A 20,575-nucleotide genomic window follows, 5' to 3' on the forward strand; every position below is an offset into this window, starting at 1 on the left:
GAACAGAACAGAAAACTCAACCAAATTTATTTTTAAACTATTTCAAAATACTTCAAACTTACAGAAAAGTTGCAAGAAGAATACAAAGAACACCATTCCCTGTAACTTGTGCATTTGTCTGTAGCGGTGAAGATGACCCAGCGCTCAGCGGCTTAGCGCCTGCTCCACTCCCAGTGCCCAGAGCCGGGACCAGGAGTGGCGGCGGGGGCTGCAGGTGGCCGGGGACAGCAGGTGTGGGCGGGGGCTGCAGGTGGCCGGGGGCCTGGCCGGGCGGAGGGTCCGCTCCCCGGGTGACTAGCCCGCCCGTTGGCAGGAGGCCTCAGTTCTGGCCCCCGGGCCTCCAAAGGCTGCTTGAGTGTCCTCCTGGCGTGGCCGCCGGCCTCCCCCGGACCCGAGCCGAGGGAACGGAGCCAGCAGGAGGGTTCTGTGCTGTTGTGACCTCCCCGCCGCGTCTGTGCTGTCACTCCTCATTCTGGGAGGAAGGAGCCTCAGGGCAGCCCACACTCCGGAGAGTGGAGAGTCGCCGCCGGTGTAAGTGCATCAAGGAACGCGGGACTCCCGCTTCTTGCCTCCGCCACGCCCGGCTCGCGCTTCCTCCGCCTGGTCCCTGTCCCCTCCTCCCGTGCGGCCACCCCTCCGACCACTGGGAGGGTCGCAGCGCCCCCTTCCCTCCTAAGGCCTCCGTGTATATGGAGGAAAGGACGTCCTCTTACTAACAGTGAATCACCGACACCGAGACTTACCGTCGCCCTACGTTAACCCGCCACTGTCCTTCGTGGCAACCCACCCCGCTCCCCCTCCATCGACCGGACTTTTAAACCAAATGGCAAAACCGGAAGCGGGCGCCAAGGCGCGGCAGGTAACACGTGGCAGGCCAGGCCAAGGGCGAGGCCCGGGCCCGGGGCTGCGGGAGGCGCGTGCTCAGTTCAGCTCCGGGGCCGCGCCCCAGACGACAGGGCTGTTTCCGGAAAAGGGGTTCGTCCCGGCCACTGGAGCTGCTCTTCGGCTCCCTGGGCTCCGAACCCGCAGCTCGGCGACCGCCGGCTTCCCTCCCGCGCGGCGCCGCCCAGCAGCCGAGGAGGCGGGGTGACGGCGTCACGTGGGGTCCAGGGGCGGGGCGACGGGGTCACGTGGGGAGCGGGGCGGGGCGACGGGGTCACGTGGGGCGCGGGCGGCGTCGCGGGGCGGGGCGACGGGGTCACGTGGGGTCCAGGGGCGGGGCCGGGCGGCTCGTCGCCGATCGCACGATGTGACGCGCCGCCCGAGGCAGGCCGGGCCTTGAAGATGGCGGCGGGCTCCGCGAGCGGCTCGGCCCGGCAGTAGCGGCGGCACGGACTCGCCGCGGGGCCGCCGCCCCGGGAGTGGCAGCAGCGGCGGCGGGACTCGAGGATGGTAAAATGACGCAGGGGAAGAAGAAGAAACGGGCCGCCAACCGCAGTATCATGCTGGCCAAGAAGATCATCATTAAGGACGGAGGCACGGTGAGCGGGGCCCGCGGGGCGCCGGCCCACCCGACCCCTGCCCCCGCGCCGCCGCCCCGAGCGCCCGCCGCCCCGCCCGTCGCGGGGCCGCCGTCCCGGCTCCCGGGCCCCGGCTCCGCGGGCTTTCCGGCCCGGCCCGGCCTGCGGCCTCCGGGGCCCGATCTCGGGGAGGGGCCGCCGGCCCGTCCTCACCTGCCGCCCTCGCCCCCGGCGACCCTCGGGGCCTGGCCGCGACCCACGTGCGCCTCCGCCGGGGACGGGATGCCGGGCCCCGCGAGCCGTGGCCGCGCTGCCGAGGGACCGGGAGCGGCGCCCGCCCGCCCGTCCGCCCGTCCATATGCTGCTCACCGGGCACCTCGCGCGGCCACCTCGCGGGGCCCGGTCCCCGCTCCCTCCTCCCGGTGGTTCGGGGTCGGCGCCCGCCCCCGCGAGCCGGCGGAGGTGGGCTGTCCCCGCCGCCGAGGTCGCCGGGGCCTGGGCACCTGCGGTCCCCGGTGGTTCCTGTGTCTCAGGGTGCAGCCCCCCTAAGCCGGGCCGACTGGCCTGCGGGCCAGAAAGACACTCAGGAAGGAGGGCGGGCTGAGGGCGAGAGAAAGTTTGGTTCTTGGAACAGTTGTCACCACGACCAACTTCACGTCGAGCGAGCGCCGCGGAGCCCGCCGGGCCGGGAGTTGGGGGGGCGGGGAAGGGGGTGGGGGGTGAACTGGGAACAGCTCGCCCAGACATCCCCAGGCTGTGACCTCTCCGGGGCCGCACTTTGCGGTCCTGCTTGCACCCTTCGGCCCCGGTTCCGCAACGGGACGGAAAGGTGAAACCGAGCCTCGCTTCCCTGGGAAGTGCAGAAATGGTTCCTTTTACCCCATTTCTCCACAGCGGGACCCTGATCAGCGGCTAGGCCCGAGGGTTTGCTGAATTCATGTGAAATAAATGCCGTGTTTTTTGGACATTGCAGAATAGGGCCAGGCAGTATGCTAACACTTAGAAAGCTTGGGACATACGGGACAGTTTCAGAGTACACTTTTAGGTGCCTGTCAAATTTCTTAGGTGTCATAGACGACATTTGGTGGGGAAAAAACTTTGCCATTCAAGTCCTAAGACTTGTTGTTGTTCTTGGTGAATTGAAGCATCACTTGGATCCGGTGTGGAGAGTCCTGACTGTTGAGCGCGTTGGTGGACACTGCCAGGTAGAGAAATGCTTGGAGCGTTCTGGATGCCTTTGTCCCCCGCAGGCGCTGCATTGAACTCCTATGCAGTCTGCACAGCGGGCAGCAGGGCAGGTTGTATAAGAGAAGTGAGATGGAGCCGATGAGGAAACAGTTTCCTTTTCTTGTAAAGTCCGTGTTGTTTCCTCTCCTCACGGTTTGGACTCACTTCACAGATGCGTTCATTGCTCATCCTGAGATCCGAGATTATTTTTCATCTGGTTACTTATCAGCGTTGTAGTGGATTCATAGCTTGCTTTTGGACACGAGCCGGTCTTCACCCCAGCAATGGTGTCTGGGGGCGCAGAGGGTACATGAAGCCTTGGGGGGCGGGGGGTATCGTCGGGTGTCATCTGGATGCACTTGGGTTGCACCTCCCCTGGAGCCTGGACACCCCTTTAGAATAGGGGCTTTGTTTGCGCCTTGAGTCCTGCAGGGCCTAGTGTGTGAGTCTACAGTGGCCAAACACACTGAATGTGATCAAATGTGTGTGCCAGCACATCTCTAGCTGGTGTTTATTGTAATTTTGTTTATTCCTACATATAATCAGGAGGTATTTATATTGCTGTACGTGTCGGGGTAATTTTTTGCAGGGTTTATATTTTAACCCACTCTAGCTGTTAATGAAAACAAGCATAACTTTGCGAGTAAAACTTTTGCCCTGGCCGGTGTGGCTCAGTCGGTTGGGCGTCCTCCCGTGCACAGGAAGGTCAGGGCACTTGCCCAAGCTGATCCGTCCCCGGTGGGGGGCGCTGGAGGCAGCCCATGGGTGTTCCACTCTCTTTGTGGTGTTATCGTCCCTTCCTCTCCCTCTAAACATCGATTTAAAAAATAACAAATGCCGAAACCGGTTTGGCTCAGTGGATAGATCGTCAGCCTGCGGATTGGAATGTCCCAGGTTCGATTCCGGTCAAGGGCATGTACCTTGGTTGCGGGCACATTCCCAGTGGGGGGTGTGCAGGAGGCAGCTGATCGATGTTTCTAACTATCTCTCTCCCTTCCTCTCTGTAAAAAATCAATTAAAAATATATTAAAAAATAATAAATAATGGAAGTAAAAGTAAACTTTTATAAAGTCACAGACATGATTTTAAAATGGCAAAATGGATTTCCGGTCTCTCTACTTGTAATTGGTCAGTTACCACCATTACAAACGTTTCTTAAGAAAGGGAGGAAAACTGCCGTTTGATACTGTTCAGTCCTTCCCGTGTGTGAGCTGCGGTGGGTGGCCTATTCAGAGCCCAGTGCCTGGGGCACCTGGGCATGCGCAGCACTGGACGCAGCTCACTCCTGGCCGGGGCCCTCCCCCCAGTTGTTCTGCTAGGTGCTCAGTAACCTTAACAGTGGCTTGGCTTTGTCCTTTGCTAAGGGCGTCTTTCTAAGCCTGGTCAGTCACCCTAACATTATCACAGGACGTGCGATGAGCTGTTCATGATCTGTCAGAAAGTTAGATGTGTCTGTTTTAACAGTTGGGGGAACTGAGCCCTTCCAAAATCCCCGCTTCATCCTCAGCTCCTGGATTTCAGCGGGCTCTGGGGCGGGGGGGGGGGGGGGGGCGGTAAGGGGGGAGGCTAACCAGTAGGCTGCCCTTTGAGTCAGACACAATGAAGGTAAATGACGTGAAGGTGTGTGATTCTACACAGAGGGGCAAAGTGGGTTTACAGTTGTTCGTGTGGCAAACACAAAAATAATAATAAAAGAATAAACTGTTTCACACACTCGCACCTGTAAGCCCACGTTCCCCACCCTGTGCGTCAGGAGGCCCTACTTGGGTCTGCTCACCTTGAGCCTGTTTGCACCGTTTGCTTATATTTTTCTAGGGAGATTTCCTAAAGGGTCTGTACTTCCTGGAAGCGTAAGAACACTGTTCAGTGGAAAACAACATAATCCACTAGAAAAGTTCCCCAGGTTAAGCTCGGCAAATATGTAACCATCTGCTGTGTGCCATGCCACTGATGAAGGCGCTGCGGCCTTACCACAGTACGAGAGGCCCGGGCCCGACCGACCGGCAGGCGGACGTCTCCCGGGGGGTCCCGGGCTGCGAGAGGGCGCAGGCCGGGCTGAGCGATCTCACCCCCAGTGCATGCACTGGGCCCCTAGTGCAGAAGTAACAGTTTTTCATTAAAACCTTTATGTATGTAACGTTTTGATATATCTCTTATTCAGTGTGGACCATTTGGGACAGATGAATTTTAAAGTGCCTTCTTGCAGTGTTTTTTTTAAATTACAGTTGACATACAACATAAGGATTAGACATTCATATACCTTACAAAGTGCTCACCCCAGTAAGTCTAGCACCCATCTGACACCATACACACTTAGTACAATATTACTGACCATGTTCCCTGTGCTGTACTTCACATTCCCATGACTGTTTTTTAAGATATATTTTTGTTTCAGAGAGGAAGGGAGAGGGAGAGAGAGAGAAACATCAGTGATGAGAGATCGGCTGCCTCCTGCACACCACACTGGGGATTGAGGCTGCAACTAGGCATGTGGCCTGACCAGGAATCGAACCTGGTTCATAAGTCGACAATCAACCATTGAGCCGCGCTGGCCAGGCTCCATAACTATTTTTAAAACTTGCAATTTGTACTTCTTAATCCCTTTCACTTTTTTACCCAGCCCCCTCGCACCCTTCCCATCTGGCAACCACCTGTTTGCTCTCTGTGTGTATGAGTTGATTTCTGTTTTTTAGATTTTGTTCTTTAGATTCCACAAATAAGCTAAATCATGGTGTTTGACTTTCTCTGTCTCACTTATTTCACTTAGCAAAGTACCCTCAGGGTCCATCCATGTTGCAAGTGGTAAGATTTCATTTTTTAAAAATATATTTTTATTGATTTCAGAGAGGAAAGGAGAGGGAGAGAATCATGATTGCCTGCCTCCTGCATGCCCCCTACTGGGGATCAAGACAGCAATCCAGGCATGTGCCCTTGACCCGAACTGAACCTGGGACCCTTCAGTCCGCAGGCCGAGGCTCTATCCACTGAGCCAAACCAGCCGGGGTAGATTTCATTCTTTTTTATGGCAGCATAATATTTCACTGTTTCAGTATATCACATCCGCCTTATCCATTCGCCTGCCTATGGACACTTGGTTGTTTCCGTATCTTGGCTATTGTACGTAATGCTGCTGTGAACATGGGGTAAAGGGTACGTAAGATCTTTTTGGATTAGCGTTTTGGGTTTCTTTGGATAAATACCCAGAAGTGGGATTGCTGGGTCACAAGGCGGTTTTCCACAGCGGCTGCCCCGCTCTGCGTCCCCAGGGACAGGGCATGTCCCTTGCACGTTCCCTTGCCGCCACCCCCTCCCAGCACTAGTTTGCTGAGGGCTAGCTGGTGCCATCTGACCGGTGTGAGGGGCGCCCCTCAGACCCGTTCCCGTCTCCGGTCCCCTGCCGCCTTGAACCGGACTGCCTTCTGCGGAGTGCGCGCTTCCGGGCGTCTAGGCAGTGGGTCCATGGCTCTAGCACGTGACCCGTGCGCGGCGGGGCGGCAGGTCGTCTGCGTTCGCGGGCGGCTGCTTTTGTTGTGCCGAGTCTGCTGCCGCCCGGGGCCTTGCGGTCATTCTCACCAGCGGCCTGCGAGCCGGAGCCGCGGCTCAGTCTGCGCTCCAGCAGAAACGGAGCTGCCCCCGAGCTCCCGGAGCCGCTTCTCACGCCGTCTGGGTGGCCGCACGGCTGGGGGACTCTGACCCTGAGGAGTGTCCCCGTTTCCCATGGGAACTGTCAAATGGCGTTCAGGACGAGCTCGAGGGCGCGGCCCGAGCTGGGGAAAGGAGACTGAGCGAGATGGCGCGGGGCTCGGGCCCTGCTCACTCGCTGCCCCCGTTTTCCAGCCTCAAGGAATCGGCTCCCCCAGTGTGTACCACGCGGTCATCGTCATCTTCCTGGAGTTCTTTGCTTGGGGATTGCTGACGGCACCCACGCTGGTGGTAAGTAAGCTTTCCTCTGACCACTTCCTTTAAAACCTTTCCACAGTTCCGGGGGCGGGGCGGGGGGGGAGCCCTTCTTCATTTCCGGGCTAACTCCTCAGAGCGGGGTCCCCTGCTTCACTGCTTCCTCAGCCCGCTCCCCTCGCTGTCGGGAGGGCTGGCGGGGGTTCTGCAGGGGCCGTGCCTGGCGGGGTGGAGAGGGGACCTAGCCCACAGGCTCAGGGACAGGAGTCTGCCCCGCGTCACTCACAGGCTCATTTTGAGATTCACTCATGTGGTTGCATGTCCACATGCAGACTTGGGTTTCAGCCCGGGAGCTAGAGGGGAGCGTGTAGAACGGGATTCTTCGCTGATCTTACCCAGCCGGTCCCACCGGGAGCCTGGGAAAAGACCTCCCTGCAAGGTGAGCCAGCCAGGTGCTGGCTAGTGTTCCCTGGTGCAGACCCGACAGGAGGGAGGAGGGAGGAGAGAGGAGGGAGGAGTTAGTGTAGATGAGGGGAGAGGAGGGAGGAGTTAGGGTAGATGAGGAGGGAGGAGTTAGTATAGATGAGGGGGGAGGAGTTGGGGGAGATGAGGGGAGAGGAGGGAGGAGTTAGAGTAGATGAGGAGGGAGGAGTTAGGGTAGATGAGGAGGGAGGAGTTGGAGTAGATGAGAAGGGAGGAGTTGGGGTAGGTGAGGAGGGAGGAGTTAGGGTAGGTGAGGAGGGAGGAGTTGGGGTAGATGAGGAGGGAGGAGTTGGGGTAGATGAGGAGGGAGGAGTTGGGGTAGATGAGGAGGGAGGAGTTGGGGTAGATGAGGAGGGAGGAGTTGGGGTAGATGAGGAGGGAGGAGTTGGGGTAGATGAGGAGGGAGGAGTTGGGGTAGATGAGGAGGGAGGAGTTGGGGTAGATGAGGAGGGAGGAGTTAGGGTAGATGAGGAGGGAGGAGTTGGGGTAGATGAGGAGGGAGGAGTTGGGGTAGATGAGGAGGGAGGAGTTGGGGTAGATGAGGAGGGAGGAGTTGGGGTAGATGAGGAGGGAGGAGTTGGGGTAGATGAGGAGGGAGGAGTTGGGGTAGATGAGGAGGGAGGAGTTGGGGTAGATGAGGAGGGAGGAGTTGGGGTAGATGAGGAGGGAGGAGTTGGGGTAGATGAGGAGGGAGGAGTTGGGGTAGATGAGGAGGGAGGAGTTGGGGTAGATGAGGAGGGAGGAGTTGGGGTAGATGAGGAGGGAGGAGTTGGGGTAGATGAGGAGGGAGGAGTTGGGGTAGATGAGGAGGGAGGAGTTGGGGTAGATGAGGAGGGAGGAGTTAGTATGGATGAGGAGGGAGGAGTTGGGGTAGATGAGGAGGGAGGAGTTGGGGTAGATGAGGAGGGAGGAGTTGGGGTAGATGAGGAGGGAGTTGTTGGGGTAGATGAGGAGGGAGGAGTTAGTATGGATGAGGAGGGAGGAGTTGGGGTAGATGAGGAGGGAGGAGTTGGGGTAGATGAGGAAGGAGGAGTTGGGGTAGATGAGGGGCGGGAAGAAGGTGTTCAGTCACCTAGAGGAAGGGAATTAATGACCGGAGTCTGAGGATCTAGAATGCTGAGGAGTGGCTTCCCTTTTTTGACTGCCCTGTGGTCCTAGAAACACTAGGCCAGTGTGCGCCGGTCCCAGCGGCTCCCGCAGGTCCCTGTGGGGCCAGGACCGGCCCTCGGGCCCGGCGTGTCCGAGCGGATGGCTTCTGTCCTTCGCTGGAGACGGTCCTGGGCACTTCGTGTTTGAGGACTATTGACCTTACTCTCGGTTTTGTAAGTTCTTAAAACGCTCACTGCTGATGTTCTCGAGTCTCCGTGGGAGCCACTGGGCGGATTCTCTGGTTGGTGGCAGCAGAGGACGGGAGGCGTGCGGTCCCTGGTGGAGGTTTCCCTGACAGGTGACGGAAGCACACGCAGCCGTTTCTGCCCAAGGAGAGTCCCGCCCTCCGTCCCCCTGCCCTCCTCTGGGCGTGAGGGCCGGGAGCCGGGGCGCCTGTGCGGCGGGGACGGAGCCGGGGCAGAGGGGTCCGGGCTGAGCCCGCCGTGGAGCCCGGCGGTGGCACCGGTTCCATTCTCGGCACCTTCCCTCCGGCTGCCGTTACACCGGGGCTCCGGGGCCCTGTCCCTCGAGCGCGCACCCAGGCCTGTGGATCCCACCCGCGGGGCCTGGGGGCACAGAGCAGCTCGTGGACGTTCCCTGGGCTGGGGCTTCTCGTACTGGGTGGAAACTTCTAGATCCACTTTCTGCAACGCACATGTCCCCAGTGTTTCCCAGTCTTCCCTCCCTCGGACAGCTAACAGCACGCGCCTGTGTGTAAGGGAGTGACAGCAGTTGGGCACACGTGGGAGCAGACGGGCTGGTGATTACACACACGGACGTGCACACCCTACTTCCTGGTCCCGTTTTGGTTGTGCCACTTCCGTGCAGCCTTGGGCAGGGTCTGACCATGTCTCCGTGTCCGCATGGGGTCCTTATTGGGGACTGGGTGTCTGAAGTGCCTGGTTAGGGCCCGGGATGGTGAATGCCCCTGTGCTCGGTAGTAGCATTTCCTCCCATGCCCAGCATCCTGCAGAGCGGAGCTGCAGGAAATGAAATTAGGGCGTATTATGACAGGACGGTTTAAAATGGAGGTGAGACGTTTTACTGAGACAAATGTAGCCTGAGGTTTTTCCTCTGTTTTGGTTCTTTAGGTATTACATGAAACCTTCCCCAAACACACATTTCTGATGAACGGCCTGATTCAAGGAGTCAAGGTAGGATCAGCTGCGTATACACAGGCATGCATGTGTGTGCTCACACCCGGCACCTAATACACTGGCATGCCATGCAGTCTGCCAGGATGTGAGGTTGGTTAATTGGCCCCATAAGTGTCCATTTTTACAGCCATAGTGTTAAACTAGCTGGGCTTTAAATCTCATTTGACTCAAATGTAGCCAACTGCGTACACGGATAAATCCCTTCCCAGCAGTTCCCGGGGGGAGGGTAGGTGTTGGCATTTTCTCGCAGAGATCTGAATGCTTTTGTAAACTACCGGTAAGAATATAAATTGAGAAAAGAACTATTTTAGGGATGCAGAAATATAGAACTTTCTCAGTCTGGTCAGGTCTTGCATATTCTGCATGTTCTGTACTCTAGATTTCCTTTGACCAGCAGATTTTGTAAACATAAGTAGCCTGTGACTATAAAAGCATAACACGATAGTTTTTCTCCAACTGCGCATGTGGAGTTGCTGGGGCTGAGAAGTCACGGGAGTGTTCCATATTCAATACGCAGCGAGACCCTGCAGGCAATCTAGACCAGCGGACGCCAGCCTTCTGGACCTCACGGAGCACCAGTGGTGCGCAGACCACCGGCTGGCGACCGCTGTTCTAGACAGTCCTGGGAAACGCTGAAATCGCATACAGACGAGAAATAAGTTGTTCCTCTACAATGTGGTGACACGCTGGTTTGAAATAAACCGGTTTAAGACTCTCCGTGGATTCCCTTTGGCTCACGTGCGTGACGCACTGTTTCCCTCCCGCCGCAGGGTCTGCTCTCCTTCCTCAGCGCCCCGCTCATTGGTGCTCTTTCTGACGTTTGGGGCCGGAAGTCCTTCTTGCTGCTGACGGTGTTTTTCACGTGCGCCCCGATCCCGTTAATGAAGATCAGCCCGTGGTAGGTGCCCGTCGGGTTGTAGCAGCGAAACGGCACTTCGGCTCATTGCTGCCTCTCCCGTCCCTGTTCCACGCCGTGGCCCTCCGTCTGTGGGTTTGCATTGGTTCTTGCACTTGAGGCTTCGAGGCGGAGAAGAGGCCCTGGCCGGCGGAGTAGCTGAGTGGTGGGGCCCCAGGTTCTCAGAACTAGAGGCGACAGGCAGCGTGCAGACACCTGCGAGCCGGCCGCTGGAGTTCAGAGCCTAAACTTCAAAACAGTATTTCAGGGACTTTTCATTGTGTCCTGAGGCATGTTAGCACAGGTCACCGTCACTGTCTGTTCATTGGGAAGCGGTTTTGTTACGTATCAGCAAAGCCCCAAGTACTAGCTTAACGTTGAGGAGACGATGCCGGTCCATGTTCCAGAAGCCTGGACGTGGCTGGCGCCGAGCGGGCGTGGCCGTTCCAGGGAAGCAGACCTCCCTGTGCCGTCATCCGCTGTCGCCTCGCTGTCCACGGAGGCGGCCTGAGCTCCAGCTCATGTCACTCCAGGCAGCCAGGTGGCAGGGCGGGCACCGCGCCTTCCTGGAACGTCATGGGGATTCCTTCCACCCTCCCCCCCATCCCCATCCCCAGCAGCGTCTGGCGGCGTCTGAGTCAGGCACGTGCTGCTCGTGGTGTCACGGCTGGGCTCACTGGCCCCTGGTGCAAGTCGGCATCTTCGCCGGGGCGGGCGGGAGGGGAGGCGCCCGGAGAAGGGCTGTCCCAAGGCCCAGAGCCCAGCTTAGTGGTCACTGCGTTCGCTCTCCGGCTGATGTTCTGGTCCGCCGAGTGCTGGCGTCAGTTAGTGCTGCGTCGGAGGGAGCAGACCCTTACGAGTGCGAGTGACCCACGAAGTGTCACGGCGGCTGCGGGAGTGAGCAGAGGCCTGTGGGGAGCAGTGCCAGAGAAGTTCCGGGAGCGGCATGGTCCCCCTGCCCGACCTGCTAACGTTCACATGTTCACACGCTCACACGTGATGTTGAAAGCTGCCATCAGCATGACGTTCACATGTTCACAGGCTCACACGTGATGTTGAAAGCTGCCATCAGCATGACGCTGGAACTCGTTTGGAACCACGGCTTTTATCATCTCCTGTTCGCTCTCTGTAGCAACTTCCCAGCTCACTGCCGAGCCCCCGGGGCCTTTGCTTTGAGCAGACGGCGCTGCCCGCTTTGCCCGCGCTCCCCGAGCTGGGGACAGGGAGACTGTCTAGTTTCTGTCCCCAGGCCCACAGGAAATGCAGCGACCCGAGTTACTGGCTGAGTTTTGTTGGTGCGTTAGTGCTGTGGGCGACAGTAGTGGTTGGAGTTCAATAGCTTTGTTGCTGTTTTAAGTAGAAACAACGAAGTCACTTAAAAAGCCGTCCGTCGGTCAGGGATTGACGGGAGACATGGGCTACTTGTAATGTCCGCACGCCGTGCGAGTGCGGGGCCGCCCGGGGCCGCCCGGGGCCAGGTCCTCACCCCCCGCCCCTTCTCTCCCTCCAGGTGGTACTTTGCTGTCATCTCCGTGTCTGGGGTGTTCGCAGTGACTTTCTCCGTGGTGTTCGCCTACGTGGCGGACATAACCCAAGAGCACGAAAGAAGCATGGCCTACGGACAGGTGCGGCCGCCCGGGGGCCCCGGCTTGTCTAGTATCTCACAGGGGCAGCACATGCGCGCACGACACATCCCTGAGGAAATCATCCCTTCAGACTGCACTGCACACGGTCTCACGTACAGAGCCTGTGCGTGTGGATGCTGGCGTTCCGTATGGATTTAGTCACACACGTCAGATTTGAAGTTACAGAATATTGTTACGTTATTGAAGTTCTTTTGAACATCATACTAAAGCTTTTCTAGGTCATGGTTGGAAATGGCTGACCTAAAGTCAGGAGGCTCACGCCGCTCCGAGCCCACAGGCCGTGCTGTGCTGCGGGGCCCCTGCCACCCTCGCATCCTCTGGCCTTGGCGCAGCTCGCAGAGGCAGAAGCCATGTGGGGCCAGGGCGGTGGTCGGCAAACTGCGGCTCGCAAGCCACACGTGGCTCTTTGGCCCCTGGAGTGTGGCTCTTCCACCAAACACCACGTGCGGGCGCGCACGTACAGTGTGATTGAAACGTCGTGGCCCATGCGCAGAAGTCGGTTTTCGGCCTGGGCGAGTCTATTTTGAAGAAGTGGCGTTAGAGCACTCAAGGGGCCATAGAGCCGCATGTGGCTTGAGAGCCACGGTTTGCCGACCACTGGTCTAGGTTAGGCCCACAGCTGGTGCCTGGTTCCAGTTAAGACTGACTGTTCCTTCCTGCAGAGGTGGGGGGAGGGGCGCAGCAGGGGCGGCAGCCTGCCGTGGAAGGAAGGGCTCAGTCCTGACTCTCACCTCTGACCTTGCCTGGCTCCAGGTCTCCGCCACGTTTGCCGCGAGCTTGGTGATCAGCCCTGCCATCGGCGCGTACCTGGGCCGGGTGTACGGGGACAGCCTGGTGGTGGTCCTGGCGACGGCCATCGCGCTGCTGGACATCTGCTTCATCCTGGTGGCCGTGCCTGAGTCTCTGCCCGAGAAGATGCGGCCCGCGTCCTGGGGGGCGCCCATCTCCTGGGAGCAGGCCGACCCCTTCGCGGCAAGTTCACCCCCTCCCTTCTCTGGGGCGGCAGTAACGGGTGGGGTGTTGGTGGGAGAGGGTTGACCCTCTGACGGTGTGGGCGGAGGAAAGGAGCTAGGAAAAGGCGCCCGCGGGGCCGCGCAGCTCGGCGCTGACGGACGCTCCTCTCCTCCGGTTCCAGTCCCTGAAGAAGGTGGGCCAGGACTCCATCGTGCTGCTCATCTGCATCACCGTGTTCCTCTCCTACCTCCCGGAGGCGGGCCAGTACTCCAGCTTCTTCCTGTACCTCCGGCAGGTGAGCCGCCTGCCCGCTCCCCGCCCGCTGCGGGGATGACAGACAAATCTCCATCGGAGGGAGCGGGCTTGGCGGAGGCTTGGGACACGAGGGCCATGTGGGCCGCACCGGCTCACCGGCGTCACTTCCGCGCGGGCGGCTGCTCCTTAGACAGAGACAGCCGTGCGGTCAGGGCGGTTCAGGCTGGTCTTGGCTGCCCACGCAAGAGCGGGGAGCTCCGGCCGCTCGGAGACTGTAGCGCCCATCGGCAGAGCAGCTGCCCAGGAGCGTCGGTCTCCGCACTGGTCCCGGGGCAGCGTGCACCCCGAGGAGAGACACAACCTGCTGATGGTCACCCGGGTTCTGCGCGCTGGAGAGCTGCCTCCGTTTCCCTCCTCTAGGCCAGTGGTCGGCAAACTCATTAGTCAACAGGGCCAAATGTCAGCAGTACAACGATTGACATTTCTTTTGAGAGCCAAATTTTTTAAACTTAAACTTCTAACGCCACTTCTTCAACATAGACTCACCCAGGCCGTGGTATTTTGTGGAAGAGCCACACTCAAGGGGCCAGAGAGCCGCATGTGGCTTGCGAGCCGCGGTTTGCCGACCACTGCTCTAGCAGGTTTAGATTTGCTTAACTTGTACTAAGTGGGTATATGTTTAGCACATTAACACTTACGGTAAATCTTGATTCTCCAGGAAAGCCAGGTTCTTCCTCGGGAGAATTCTTGGGTTACACGTTAGTTTGATTTGTTCTGGCTCCGTGAATGTTGACGTGCAAGCCGTGGCATTAGTGTGGTGTTTGCTGTGCTTTTGTGTTCATGTAACTTTTTCTGGAACCCTTCCAGATAATGAAGTTTTCCCCAGAAAGTGTGGCGGCCTTCATAGCGGTCCTCGGCATCCTCTCCATCATTGCACAGGCGAGTGTCGGGCACAGGGAGCGCGTCACGGAGGGTGGGCCCTGGCTGCATCCCGCTGCGCCTCCAGGATGCTCTCCGGAGGGGGTCTCGGGGGAGTCGCCGTGTCAGGCTCCATGGGCTACAGGCTCAGAAACTTCATCTTGTCAGGCAGCTAACATGGATGAGATTTGGGGGACTGACTGGCACATACCAACACATGATGTATAAGTCAGGACGACAGTGTATTGACTTACACCAGTACACAGGGTGCACACCTGTATAAGGAGAGGCTCGACCTGGCGTGTGGGGAGCAACAGGCAGCATGGCTCTGGGGAGGGGACAGGAGAGTCGGGACAGGAAGTCGAGAGGTGGAGGGACCCGTCCTGTGGCCTGTGGTCACCTGACTCGAGAAACGGGAGGCCTTTGGGGACCTTGGCAGAGGAGTGGCTTGGAAGGGTGTGTCTCGGGACCCGGATGTAACTGGCGGTTTGAGGAAGAATTTGGATTTTCTTAGATCTCTATCCTGGCCGGCGAGCTCTCTGTTCCACAGGAAGTTCTAGTCTAGTGACCGGTGGAAGCCCCGCCTGCTCCCGGCCAGGGGGCTCAGCTCCTTCTGGCCCTGCAGGCGATCGCACCCACTTCCCACTTGGTCCTGCTGTGAGGGCCCGGGGCCTGCTCACCAGGAAGGAGAGTTGTGCCATTGGGCTCGGCAGTCTATCCCTTAGCGGGGCGCCCCCTGCAGGTCTCATCATCTGTGTGTGGGGAGCAGGTCTAGTGATTAACTTTAACTTTAAATCTAAATCCTGTAACGTGCCTCCGCCACGGCCCGCCAGTGCCCACGGTGACTGCCTGTCAGTGCTGTTTGTGACGCGGTGCATCCCGACAGCCCTGGGCTGGGAGCGCTGCGTGTGGACGCTTGCCCACGGCCTCGAGGCCCTTCGGCGTGTGAGCGAGTGGAGCACCAAGGACAGGACACGTGGTCAAAATGTGGCGTCTGTCGCCGCATCCAGCGGACATTTTGGCCCAGCATTCCCCCACGTCCGCGCCAGGACCCGTCCTGAGCCGTGGGCGCCCTCCTCGCTCCCACACCTGCCCCCTCCAGCTCGGTCCCCGCGCAGCAGTGCTTTCTGTAGATTGCGGTTTCCGACAAACTCCCTTTCCTTTGCAGCCGGAATAAAATCTAGACTTGATGTGGCCTTGCCGCCTCTGTGCTCCACGTTGAGTGCCCTGCGGTCCAGGCCCTCCCTCCCCCCCACCTGTCCGCTCCTCTCAGAAAGGCCGTCCCTGCCCATCGGGTCAGGCAGCCCCTCTCACTGCCCGCGTTCCCTCATGCACGCAGCCGGGAAGTGCCTTGTGAAGTGGGTGCTGTCCGCTCCTCCCCCAGGTCGGCATCTGCTGACCAGCACTTGGCCCCGTTCACTGGCCGCACGGGCACTGCCCTCTGACCCAGGGGCAGTGGGGCATCGTGGGGCCCTGGCAGAGATTGGCGTGACTGACCACAGCTGATGTTGGCTAACTGTTAATGTTAATCAGCTGTCATCTTGGTTACGTCATAAATCAATGTCCTCAGGATGAGTCACAGTAAAGGACGGGACGGCATTGTTTCCGGTTGTGCTGTGCACTGTATGTACAAGCAGTTTGTCCCACTGAGAGGACCGTGACGTTTGAAGTCACCTGGTTTTCATAAGCGCCACTAAGAACCCGTGCTGGCGCCGGGCGCACAGAGGAAGAGCCCGTGCCCGCAGTGCCCGTGCGCGGGGGCTGCTCGGCTCCTGCTTCCTGCGGGCGCCCGTGGCTGTGGCTGAGGGTCGTAGTCCCGGTCCTGCCTTCGGAGCGCAGTCTCCGGCTGGCCTGAGGGAGGGAAGTCTGAGAAGACAGTGATGAGCCCCCGTCCTTCAGGACCCTGTGCTTGTGACTGAATCTGACTACTCTTCAATGGCTGCCTTCGAGAGTTTGAACCTTGGTGGCTGTGAGTTCAGAGTGTCACCAGTCATCAAGGAGTGGTTTCCTGAATGGCTTCCTTCTCTTTGCGGACTTACTGGCTGTCTTGTTGGTGGGTGCAGCACCTTAACTAGGAGAGCAGGAATACCTTCCACCGTCCCCAGATCTCTGCCGTGTGTGTGACCTCAGAAAGAACGAGAAGCAGGGAAACCCATCAGCTCATAATGGTGTTTATTAAGTGCTTGTATTCACGGTGCCAGGCACCGTGCTGAGCACGGGTGTGAACATGACAGGGTTTGAAGTAGGTGCTGTTACTGCCAAGTGGAAGGGACGTTCTATAGGAGACGGAGTCTCCGTGAAGTGACCTGGCCAGGGCCACCCAGAGCCAAGATCGGGGGGCGGGGGGGCAGCTGTTTGCCCAGGGCCTGTGCTCGTGGGCCCTGGGCCGCGCTGCTCCCAGGTCCGTGATAAACGGGTCACTGTTCAGAAAGAGGCCCAGGTGCCAGCGGGGTGAACGCAGGCGCAGGACGTGTATCTGCTGTCTAGGTTTCCTGTAGTCGGGGAATAAGCCTGCAGAGTAAAGCTGTCACATCAGAGGGTCCCAGGTCCTGGTTGGAACCCTCTGACCTGCCACCTCGACCTAAGCACTGCTCAGCGAAGCTCACTGTCCCGTTCCCCGTCCCCCAGGTCCCGGCCTCTGCCCCCCGGGGGTGGCTCCCTTCAGGGCCGCTGCGAGGAAGCCCCACCTAGGAAAGCGGAGCCCTGCTCCCGGTGGGAGGCGTCCCATATTTTAAAGTGACAAACCGTTTTGGTCTTTTTTTCTTCCAGACCATAGTCTTGAGTTTACTCATGAGATCCATTGGAAATAAGAACACCATTTTGTTGGGTCTGGGATTTCAGATCTTACAGCTGGCGTGGTATGGCTTCGGTTCAGAACCTTGGTAGGTATAATTATCTTCATTTCCTTTCAACTGTTGGTGTTAGCCTTGTTTTGAGATATAATTCAACTTTTGTAGTAATTTGCTTCTCAGCTGAGGTTTAGACCAGTCTTACTGTGCCTTTCCCTCTCAAACTGTGTCATCCACATCTCTCCTGTGAGTTTCCTAGGATGGCCTGGGGACACTTCATAGCTGACTCACAGGTTGGGTTTTTGAACGAGGTTATGGAGCCTTTGAATCTCTAATGAGCATTTACTGCCTCCAGCAGTTGTCATTAGGAAAAAGCACGTAATCCCATAGCAACTGGGCCTGCAATCAGTTCCCTCGTCGGAAAGAGAAAGCCAAGTAGCCCCAGTGGCTATACCGACAGCAGCGGGGTCTGGGAGGAAAGCCCAGTGGTTCCGGTCCAGCCCTGCTGGACACGTCTGCCCTTCCTCCCGGGCTGGCTCCCTGCACGAGGGAGGGATGGGCGTCCCATCCGGACTAACGTTCCACAAGCTGAACAGTCTCTCCTGACTCGGTGTGTTCTGGTGGGCGTTTATCTTTCTAGTCTAGCTTTTAGTTGCTCACAGTTGATAAAACATTTACTTTAAACATCAAACCGGGAGCATCCAAAGTTTTGATCAGACCAGTGGTGCCTCCACTGAATCAGAAGTCGGTGGGAACCTGCAGGAAGAGTTACCCCGTTTGGAAGCATCTCAAGTTTATTTTACACCTTATTCTCCACATTTGGGGGGAGGAGGACGTGGCTCCCAGCAGCGCTCCCACGGTGCCCACCGAGACGGGCGGGCGGGGAGCAGGGGCTTAGCTTTGCCGCTCTGCCCGCAGGATGATGTGGGCCGCAGGGGCCGTGGCCGCCATGTCCAGCATCACCTTTCCCGCCGTCAGCGCGCTCGTGTCCCGAACTGCTGATGCCGACCAACAAGGTGAGTTGCTGGCTTGGTGGCAGCTGTGTGAGCACAGAATGTTCCGGCCCTGTCCCCTCCTGAGGGGCACAGAGCCTTGGCCTCACGCTGACCCCCGTGTCTGCTCGGGTGCCCTACACAGACCCCTGGGGGCGCTCTCACCACCCCGTGCACGTCTCCGGGCTCAGTGCTCTAAAGGCACAGGGCAGACCTCTGTATCGTCTTAGCTTTGCGGTGGGAACACTTAATTCCTAACCTGCCAGTAATTGTTGGAAATGGCAACTAGTCATAAAAAGGGGGTCTGACGAGAGGCCGTGGCCCCTTGGTCATGAGGAAGGATGAGGTCATCGCAGAGACGCGTATGTAAGAGGCTGCTCTGACTGCCGGGACAGTCGTGCTCCTGAACTGGCCGGACCCGTGGCCTGGGAACCTCTGCGGGGGGTAAAAGGCTTCTGCGCCCTTGTCCCTGCGTCACCCGAGCTCCCTCTGCACAGCGGCCACGCTGCAGCGCCTGAGAAGGGCTCTGGCTTCCCACGGAGGGTGCAGGTTCCAGGGTCGCCAGGACCCGGGGGGCACTGAGTGACGCTCTGTCCCCACCATTTAGGTGTTGTCCAAGGGATGATCACAGGGATCCGGGGGCTGTGCAACGGTCTGGGCCCAGCTCTCTACGGGTTCATCTTCTACATATTCCACGTGGAACTCAAAGAGCTGCCAATGACAGGAACGGACTTGGGGACAAACACCAGCCCACAGCACCACTTTGAGCAGGTAAAGAGTTTGGCTCCTCCCTCACATAAGCTGTGTGACATTCTCGCTCTTTTAGATCGACTAGCACTTAAAAGCCAAGGCCTGATGGGCTGTGCGTACCTTTCCCCGAGAGGGACCCCAGTCTCCGCGTGCTGCGGGCCCGGAGGAGCCTCCTGTGGACGAGGCAGGGCGTCGTTTGCTCGGCCCCCTCGTTACAGCTGTAACATTAACGGCAAGCAGTCTGCAGACCACTCAGCAGTTTCCTTGTTCACTAACCTTGTAACCAGCCCAGACTGGTTTTCAGTCAGTCAGGTGGTGGCTTGTGGGCGATCCGTAGGCCTGCAGTGCGAGTGCGGGCTGAACCCAGGTCTGGTGGAGGTCTGTCCTGGTTGCTCCTGAACGAGCATTAGGTGAAGGCTCCTGGGTGTGTGCAGATCTGTGCTGCCAGGGACCCTATTTCTGCAGAAGCTGCTCTCTGGGGTCTGCTGTCCCCAGGCCCTCAGGCGGCCGATAGCACCTCTGTCCTCCTGAGAGGGAGTGCTTTTTCTAATTGTGGCTTCACTGCTGAAAGAGGAACGTGGGCTTATAATTCATAGCGGTCAGTTATTGCTAGAAGGTTAGCAGTCTCTTCTTATGGAGATGTCTGTGCAGAAACGCTCATTGGCTCTCTCCCCTAGAACTCCATCATCCCTGGCCCGCCCTTCCTCTTTGGAGCCTGTTCGGTGCTGCTGGCTCTGCTGGTGGCCCTGTTTATCCCGGAACACACCAACCTAAGCCTGCGGTCCAGCAGCTGGCGCAAACACTGTGGCGGCCACAGCCACCCTCACAGCGCACAGGCGCCAGGGGAGGCCAAAGAACCCTTACTCCAGGACACGAACGTGTGAGCGTGCGCCGGCTGCGCCTGTAGAGCTGATGTACATTCCACGTCGCCTCCACACACTCGAAGGGTGTCTGAAGGACGGATCTGCATGGACTCCGGGGAACTAGAGAAAGAACTGGACAGTTTTCCAAAGATGTTACAATTTCTTTTGAAAAGAAACCTTTTGTTTATCTGCACCACTTCCTTGCCACCAAGCTGTTTATTATACACGTCCTTTCATTAAAGCTCTATCTGTGACTTCTTAGATATTAGCAGCGTCTCTGCTACCATCCCCAGGGGGTGGGCTTTTGGGTTATCCAAGTCACAGCAGACGGAGCAGAGGCGTGGCTGTGGGCCTGCTCGCTTTAACCTTGTAAAACCCGGGTCAAATGATTCAAAGCCTTAAATGCAGATGCACTGAAGAATGGTAAGTGAACTGTCTGCAGTAGAAAAACTCTTAAGAGGATTATACTGAACCTGAATCATGTTTCAAGCCTGTTTGTAATTTTATTTTAAACATTCTTCACTACTGTTTTTAAAATAAAATGTCAGCCATGTTTCATTCAGTTGAGTGTTTGGAGCCTGTAACCTACATGTTGGCTCACAGTTGTTCCCCAGCTCCTTACACCACTACCCTTCCATGTTCGCAAAATCATAACCTCAACACTTGAACACGTAATTAAACCTATAGTCAAGCTGGTAGCCTTGAAAACGCCCACGTGATACCTAATGTAGATAACTATCTAGAGTGGCCTTTCAGGACTGTCCCAGTAACACTTTATTTACAGAGCTAATGTTTGTCCTACATTTTCAGGACCCTGCAAGAGAGCTTTATACAATTCCTGATGTGAATTTCTCTAAAGTGTATATTTTTGTGTCCAGTTATATTATTTAAAAAAGTGTTACTTTGTAAAAATTGTACATAAAGTATTGTATAGTTTACAGGGTTTTCATCTTGTGTGTGATTATTGCTTAATGCTTTTTAAACTTGGAACATTCACTTACGGTTAAATAAGGTCTTAAAAATGTAAATATTCTGTTAATAAAATTAAATATTTTAATGATTTTTTAAAGAAAGTCTTGATCTGTGATTCCCTCCAGGGCCAGTTTGGCTTTGTCACCATAATCACCATTTCTGCAGTAA

At 57.5% G+C, this 20,575-nt stretch overlaps 1 protein-coding gene across 3 annotated transcripts; it reads left to right on the top strand.

Moving 5' to 3' along the window:
• Positions 1-1,224: 1,224 nt before the first annotated feature.
• MFSD14A (major facilitator superfamily domain containing 14A) lies at positions 1,225-20,508 on the top strand. Of its 3 annotated transcripts, XM_079761571.1 has the most exons (12): positions 1,227-1,481; positions 6,525-6,620; positions 9,308-9,370; positions 10,144-10,271; positions 11,779-11,893; positions 12,668-12,886; positions 13,050-13,163; positions 13,991-14,062; positions 16,811-16,923; positions 17,749-17,846; positions 18,430-18,593; positions 19,250-20,508. In XM_079761571.1, exons 1-12 carry the CDS (start codon positions 1,398-1,400, stop codon positions 19,454-19,456), a joined length of 1,473 nt encoding a protein of 490 aa, XP_079617697.1. In that variant the 5' UTR covers positions 1,227-1,397; the 3' UTR covers positions 19,457-20,508. The 3 variants fall into 3 exon arrangements, with proteins under 3 accessions (XP_079617699.1, XP_079617697.1, XP_079617698.1); XM_079761573.1 differs by lacking the exon at positions 18,430-18,593 and having other exon boundaries at positions 1,225-1,481; XM_079761572.1 differs by lacking the exons at positions 1,227-1,481; positions 6,525-6,620 and adding an exon at positions 8,147-8,514.
• Positions 20,509-20,575: the final 67 nt, after the last annotated feature.

Source organism: Cnephaeus nilssonii (assembly GCF_951640355.1).
Source record: "Cnephaeus nilssonii genome assembly, chromosome: 21".
NCBI classification, from domain to species: Eukaryota; Metazoa; Chordata; class Mammalia; order Chiroptera; family Vespertilionidae; genus Cnephaeus; species Cnephaeus nilssonii.

Excerpts from the sequence above, each read along its gene's own strand:
- MFSD14A (XM_079761571.1), top strand. The coding sequence starts at position 1,398 with ATGACGCAGGGGAAGAAGAAGAAACGGGCCGCCAACCGCAGTATCATG. Across the intron at positions 9,371-10,143 it reads GCCTGATTCAAGGAGTCAAG|GGTCTGCTCTCCTTCCTCAG; the intron begins GTAGGATCAGCT and ends CTCCCGCCGCAG. Across the intron at positions 11,894-12,667 it reads GAAGCATGGCCTACGGACAG|GTCTCCGCCACGTTTGCCGC; the intron begins GTGCGGCCGCCC and ends GCCTGGCTCCAG.